The sequence below is a fragment of the Portunus trituberculatus genome, chromosome 25, assembly GCF_017591435.1.
Source record: "Portunus trituberculatus isolate SZX2019 chromosome 25, ASM1759143v1, whole genome shotgun sequence".
Classification (NCBI taxonomy): Eukaryota; Metazoa; Arthropoda; class Malacostraca; order Decapoda; family Portunidae; genus Portunus; species Portunus trituberculatus.
In genome coordinates this window covers 17,366,941-17,374,440 of record NC_059279.1, presented here as the reverse complement: position 1 = coordinate 17,374,440, position 7,500 = coordinate 17,366,941, and the positions used below count along the sequence as shown (strand labels likewise).

The window sequence follows — 7,500 nt, the reverse complement described above, 5'->3', positions numbered from 1 at the left end:
GACAAGATTGACAGGCAGACAGACAGATGGAGGTAAAAAAACAAGTAAGACAGGAGACGAATGAAGGAAGGAGAAAAATGGAGAAGGAAAGGGAAGAGAGGGAGGAAGGAGGAGAGGAAGACAAGTGATTAGAAGGCAGGAGTGTGAGATGTAAGGCGATTACCTGAAATTTTGCATCTTATTGACCTCCAGAGAGAGAGAGAGAGAGAGAGAGAGAGAGAGAGAGAGAGAGAGAGAGAGAGAGAGAGAGAGAATAAATGACACACGGTAAACAGATGCGCGTTCATTTTTCTTATTCTTCCTTTTTGACCTCCAGAGAGAGAGAGAGAGAGAGAGAGAGAGAGAGAGAGAGAGAGAGAGAGAGAGAGAGAGAGACACACGGTAAACAGATGCGCGTTCATTTTTCTTAACCTGACACACGGTAAACAGATGCGCGTTCATTTTTCTTATTCTTCCTTTTTGACCTCCAGAGAGAGAGAGAGAGAGAGAGAGAGAGAGAGAGAGAGAGAGATAACTGACACTCGGTAGACAGATATACACGTTTATCTCTCTTTTCTTCCTCTTATCCCTCGAGGTATGCGGGCGGGCGGTGTGGGGCTGGTGGGCGTGCGCTATTTGGCCGCTCACCACCAGGACCGCCTGCTGAAATGAGAGGCCCGCGGGATTGTGGGCCGCAAAAAATAGAAAATGGAGCCTCGACAGGTTTAGTGTGTGCGGAGGGACGCGAAAAACGATATGAGGCTAAATCGAGGGTGAACTGAAAGAAAAAAAAAAAAAAATAAGGTAAAAATAAAGAGAAAGAGAGAAAAAAAGAGTAAATAGAGTAGAAAGAAGTTACGTATTTGTGAAGAAAATGGCGTTTGTTTAGGGAATATAAGGTTTTTCTTATATTTTTTTCTCATTAAGTGTGTGTATTGGCAGTAAAAGTCAAGGGTGAACTAAAGAAAAAATAAAAAAAGATGAAAAAAATAAAGGAAAAAGAGGAGAAAGAAGATGTGTTACGAGAATGCCGTTTGTTAAGGAAATATACGGATTTTTAATATATTTTTTTATTTGAAGTGTTTGGTGGGAATGTAAATCGAGGGTGAACTAAAGAATAGCAGTAAAAAATAAAGGAAATAGAGGAGAAAGAAGTTACGTAGGTGTTAAGAAAATTGGTCTTTATTACTTAACCCGTTCAGTACTGGAACACATCTTTACCTTGAGTTTTGTGTACGATTAAATCATTTTATTGACAATAGGAAGGGTCTGTGGAGGTCAGAAGATTAATGGCCACAGTCTTCACTATTCTCTAGTATTCTAATCCCCCTTCAGTACTGAAACACATTTTAACCTTGAGTTTTGTGTACGATTAGATCATTTTATTGACAGTAGGAAGGGTCTGTGGAGGTTAGAAGATTAATGGCCACAGTTTCCACTATTCTAATCCCCCACATATATTTCTGAAGCTGTATAAAGTCACCAAATAGTAAGCAGAATGAATATAGAAATGCGTAATGGTACTGAAGGAATTACGGGAATATATGGCTTTTTGTTCTTCGTTTCCTTTTCATTATGTTATCAGTTGAAATGAAGGAAAGGTGAGGTATTGGAGGGTACACTGTAAAAAGAAAATAGATAAAAAATAGAATAAAGAAAATGCTAACTATATAGAAAATGGGAACCGTGGAGATGACATGTGATTTTTTTTTTCAAGTAATTTCCTTCTCTCTCGTTGATTTTTTGTTTGTTTATTTATTGATGTATTATTTATTATTTTGTTGAATTATAAGGAGGACACGACAAATTTTCCTTATATACTCACGACCACTCAGAAAATGACAACTGGGTATAAAAAAGATGTAAAAGCTAACTAGTTGTGCTTTTATGAACGATCAGAGGAAGAAATGAGTAAAAAAAAAAAAAAAAAAAAGATAAAAATGAAGTACATATATTTAATCTGTATTTTCTATTGAGACATTCTATTTTCTTTTCTTTTCACTTATTTCTATTACAATTTTTATCTTTCTCTATTGCCTTCTTTTATTCTTTCATTCCCTTTCCTTTTTCCTTGTAACTTTTTATCAGTATTTTCTATTAAGATTCTATTTTTATTCTCTTCATTTATTTCTATTACATTTTTCAATTCTTTTTATTACCTTCTTTTAATCTTTCATTCTCTTCCCTTTTCCTTCCAACTTCTATCTTTACTTAACTCCTTCAGTACTGGGACGCATTTTTACCATGAGTTTTGGGTGTGATTAGACGATTTTATTGACATTAGGAAGGGTCTATGGAGGTCAGAAGATTAAGGGCCAGAGTCTTTACTATTTCAATCACCACATAAGTTTCTGAACTCGCCAAATAGTAAGCAGAATGAATATGGAATCGTGTCATGGGACTGAAGGGGTTGAATACACTTGCTTGGTTGGGAATTTTGGTTCTCTTTGTGTGTGTTTCGTAATCTTTCGTTGTACCTTTTGTGGTTTACTTTATTGATCTTCTTCTTCTTCTTCTTGTTCTTTTTGTTCTTGTTCTTGTTCTTGTTCTTGTTCTTGTTCTTGTTCTTGTTCTTCTTCTTGCCCTCCAGATATTTGTATTTTCACTTTGAGTCTAATTTCTTTTTGTGCGACTTTACGCATCCCTAATTTTGTTGCTTTTTATCTTTTTTTCATTGCTGCTTTGCCGTCCTGTTTCTCTTGCATACTTTGACCTCCTTTCTCTCTCTCTCTCTCTCTCTCTCTCTCTCTCTCTCTCTCTCTCTCTCTCTCTCTCTCTCTCTCTCTCTCTCTCTCTCTCCGCCGGTAATTACTCTTCTCTTGATTTATGCACTTTTTTCTTCACATTCTGGGCTCACGTTTTTTGCGCCTCTTCATTACACTAGTCAGAGTACAAAGTTCCTTCCTTCATTGCGGTGACCTGTGTTTTTTTTCCCTCATCCCTCAGGTGCAGCGAGGGACGGACACCCACACACAGCAGGGGACGCACTACAGACGCACCAACATAAGGAAGGTATCGAAAACATCCTCTCACTTACTGCCCAAGAAGTGACGGAGGTTTTTGAAGCCCCGGGAGACACAAATGTTACTGCTGGTCTTGAGTTTGAGCCCCCTGAGGTGTCTACAGAGGCCACAGGGGATGGACTGGTGGTGGAAGGTAATGAAGTGGTATCGGACACTCGTGACTCTGCAGAGGACGCGATTATGGACTTTATTAATGAGTTTATTGGCACACCGAGCGAGCCTGATTCCCCCGATGCCGTTGTAGTCAAAATTCCCAACCCTCGGAACTACCTTGACTTGCTAGTGGAGAATTTGACCCGTGAAGACCTCAGGGAAGAGGAGGAGGGGGCGAAACAAGAGGGAGAGGAGCCAGCGTTGAGTTATCATGACTTGGTGGTGGCTAACCTCACACGACAAAGGCTCGGCGAAGAGGGAGAAGGAGAGGGGACGGGAGACGAAGATGAGCCGGTGAGTTGCGGCGGCTTTATTTCTCTTTATGATGAGACACAACGCACCATCGCATCACCAGGCTACCCCAATAACTACCCCCCAAATGTGAAGTGTGAGTGGACCGTCGCGGGGCTGGCCAGCACTGACTCAGACCAAGTGCACCTGTGGATCTCAGACTTTGAGCTGGAGGACAGTAGCTGTCGGTCTGACTCTCTGCGGATCGTGGACAACCTGGTGGGGTCATCGATGGTGCTGTGCGGCGAGCAGCGGCGGCAGGGCATCACGTCCCGGGGCAACACCTTGACGCTGACCTTCACCAGTGACGCCACGGTGGAGCACAAGGGCTTCCTCATCAGAGTGTTCGTCCTCAAGTCCACCTGTGGCGAAGTGGTGCAGACGCTGGGCCTGGACCCTGTCTTCCTCTCCACTCCGAGCTTCCCTCTGGCACCTCCCTCAGGATCGCAGTGCCACTGGCTGGTGGTGGCCAAGTCTGAAATGTCCCTGAGTCTGAGTGGCAACCCGGGGCAGGTCAAAGGTCAGGGTTTGATAAAGATTTCTACGGAAGCTTTCGGGGAGTATGAGAAATATGACCCAGACCAGATATACTTGTCCGACATATTCACTATTATGTACACCGCGCCTTCTGACCCCGAGGCCTCGCAGCAGCACGGCCTGCAGTTCCAAGTGGTTCCCACAAACCGCGTGGACTCCTGCAACAAGTCACTGGTGGTCACTAACGAGTCAGTCGCCGTCATCACCTCCAGCAAGTACCCGCAGGGCTACCAGGCCAACAGCAGGTGTTGGTGGACGCTGCACTACACTGCCGGCCCTGAGTACCGCTCCATCCTCCGTATGGTGGACTTCGACGTGGAGGATGGAAATTCGTGCCGTTATGATCACCTTGAGATCGTCGACGAGCGACTGACGACAGCACAGCGATTCTGCGGCGACAGGAGCGGCTTCCAGTACTTCACGGAGAGCCGCAAGTTGCTGCTGTTCTTCCAGAGTGACGGGAACAACTTCGGGCGTCACCGCGGCTTCTTTCTGGTGGGTGCCACTGAGCGGATCAGGAACAACGAGTGCACGGTACACAAAACCAACAACGTCACATACGTGTTCGCCTCCCCGCCGCCTCGCCCCCTCGCACCAGACTACTCCGTCTGCAACCATTCCTTCACTGGCCCCGTTGGTAGCCGCTTCGCAGTGCGCTTCAATTATTTCTTCCTGGAGAAGAACAAGAAATGCGAGGCGGGGAACCACCTGGCGATGAAAGACTCTGGTGTTAACAGAATAGAATACTTCTGTGGCGACAACACAGGCCTCGCGTTTCTCACTGCTGGCAACCTGCTGAGCTTCTCCTACCACGCCACCGGCACGGATCCCACGCAGCGCTTCGAGATGGAGATCAGGGAGGTTCCTGATCCAGGGTGTGGCGGGAACCACGTGCTGTACCCAGGCCAGGAGGTGGTACTGCGCACGCCTGGCGAGGGTCCGGTGGAGCAGGACTGCATCTGGGTGGTGCAGGGCCAGGAGAACAGCCTCCTTCTGTTGGACTTCAAGAACGTGAAGACGGAGCTGCAGGTCTCACAGACTGGCCTCTACAACGACCTCTTCACCTATGAGCCACGGACGCTGCACTTCATAGGGCCCGCAAAGAGCTACATGATCGTGTCCCGGGAAACAGGGGTCACCATCACCGTGACAGCCTACGCCTCCTTCTCGCAGTGTCACGCAGCCGTCAAGCTTGGAGGGTGGCCTGTGATCGTGACAAACCTCGGCGTCGTGCCCTGCCACCAGGTGATAACCTCCGGCAAGGATAAAGTGCCGTCAGTCACCTCCATCCAGTACACTCTGCTGTCTGCCAGTCACCCTCCACCTGCCCCGTGGAAGTGACCGACGAGGAGGAGGGCGCCGTCTTCGACCTCTGCAGCAAGGACTGGAAGCGTCAGTATGAGACATCTAGCATGAGACTGCACCTCAACGCCATTGGGAGCAGCGAGGCGGAGAGCACCTACGTCCTGCTAGTGTCAGCCGTCACCACGTCGTGCGGGGACACCTTCGACGTGCGGGGAAAAGTCATTGTGAGGAGCAGGAACTTGGAAAAAGGTGTCACCTGCGTGTACAGGTTCGTTGGGGACGGCAGGAGGATGGTGCTTGACGTCACCACTAGTTCCAGGCGAGCCCTGTCTTACATCAGGGTGTCCACTGACGGCTCCTACCAGACCCTGAAGGATGTGACCCCATACGCCATGACTTCCTTGGAGACGACCCGCGAGTTTCTGGTGGTAGTGCGTCCCTTCCCGCGCGGTGTGAGCTTCGTTATCCACGTGACGAAGGCACCGCTTGTCTCCTCCCCCTGCGACACCTGCATCGTCCTGCGGGAAGGGAGTCAGGGCGTCATCACCTCCCCGCACTCCCACGGCTTCTCCACCTACCCCGCACACCTCTCCTGCAGCATCAAGTTCGAGTCAGAGGATCGCAACAGGAGCGTGGTGCTGGAGGTGCAACACCTTGACCTGCCCGCCAACACCTCCCTGGACCTCCTCAAGGTGGTAAAGGACGACAAGGCGACGCTCATCGACCCTTCACGAGTCACCTGGCTGCCCTTCACGCTGGTGCTCGACACGCCCTTCACGCTCAGGTTCAGGACCAAGACCAACAATGAGTTCGAGGGCTATAGGATACGCTACGACGCCAACGACTGCGGGGGCATCGTCAGACTAAAGAAGGACTTGCCCATCACCATACGATCCCCGAACTCCTGGGGTCAGTACCCAACCCACACCCGCTGCGTGTGGCTCGTGGAGGCCAGCGGGTCCAGGATCAGCGATAGGATCAAGCTCAAGGTGGTGCAGTTCAATGTCCACGAGTCAGACATTGTGGAGGTGTTCGACCCGCTGCAGTCCGCCGCCCCTGTGGCCGTGTTCAGAGGAGACGCCGCCGGGGACACTGTGAAGAGTGTCGGGCACCAGCTGAGGATCGTCTTCACGTCTGACGGGCGCTACGTGAGGAGCGGCTTTGCCCTGAGGCTGCGGGCCGTGGCGTCAGGCTGCGGCGAGGACATAGACACAAGTCTCAGGGCGGAGGGCATCATCTCCAATCGAGACTCCAGCTCCAACTCAGAGTACTGTTTGTTTCGCCTGAAGCCTAACCCTGGGAAAGTGGTGGCCCTGAAGCCTCTGAAAGACACCGGCGGCAAGAAGAACAAGCCTCAGGGTGGTGGGGGCGAGGACCTGCAGCAGGATGGGCAGGGGCAGGAGGTGGTGCGGGTGGACGGGGAGTGCAGCAGAGGCAAGGTAGTGGTGTCCACCAGCGGAGCGCTCAGCGATGGCGTGAGGTACTGTGTGGGCGAGGAGATGCCGACACTGCACTCCACCACCGACGTGCTGCTGCTGGTAGAGACGCCGGCCGCCTCGCCCATTTCGTTTGGTTATGAGGTGGTGGGCGGGTGTGGCGGAAACCTTGTGGGTCCAGGCGGGATCCTCACGTCCCCGCGTCACCCTGACCGTTTCGTGGGCCCCGTCACCTGCGTGTGGACCTCCCGCCTGTCCGTCCTAGTGACCGTCACTCACCTTGACCTTGACCCGCACCTAGACCATCTCGCTCTCGCCGAGCCCACCCGCGCCATCACCCTCTCCGCCGCCCACCTCCCGCGGCGCGTCCTGCTGGAGGGCCCCAGCACCATCACCTTCACGGGCGGCAGCGTTGGGGTGAGGAGAGGGTTCCGCCTCCACTATGACTGCGTGGTGCTGCAGAGGACGTGGCACATCAACGTGGGCAGCCCCGCCGTCATCCTGGGCTGGCACCACGGGCAGCCTGAGGCAAGGGCGTGGCGAGTCACTGCTGCCGAGCCTGGCCGTGAGTTTGTGGTGCGGATATGGGCGGCGTATGTACCTGGAGACCCGTCCTGCGAGGTGGATTATCTGGAGGTGGCCGGGGCGGAGGGAGGCGCCCAGCGGATGTGTGGCAGTAAGATGCTGCACACTCTACACCTCCCACCCCACGACCTGACCGTCCTGCTGCACAGCTCAGCCTCCGTGGCGGGCTTCGTGGTCACTGTGCACCTTGT

At 51.0% G+C, this 7,500-nt stretch overlaps 1 protein-coding gene across 1 annotated transcript in view; it reads left to right on the top strand.

Annotated features, from left to right (window-relative positions):
• The window catches only part of LOC123508544 (cubilin-like), a 21,580-nt gene that overhangs the window by 13,236 nt on the left and 844 nt on the right, over window positions 1-7,500 (top strand). The window contains 2 exon segments of the mRNA XM_045262285.1: window positions 2,926-5,298; window positions 5,301-7,500. The exon segment at window positions 5,301-7,500 is cut by the window's right edge and continues 844 nt beyond it. Of these exon segments, the coding sequence (XP_045118220.1) occupies window positions 2,926-5,298; window positions 5,301-7,500 (4,573 nt within the window).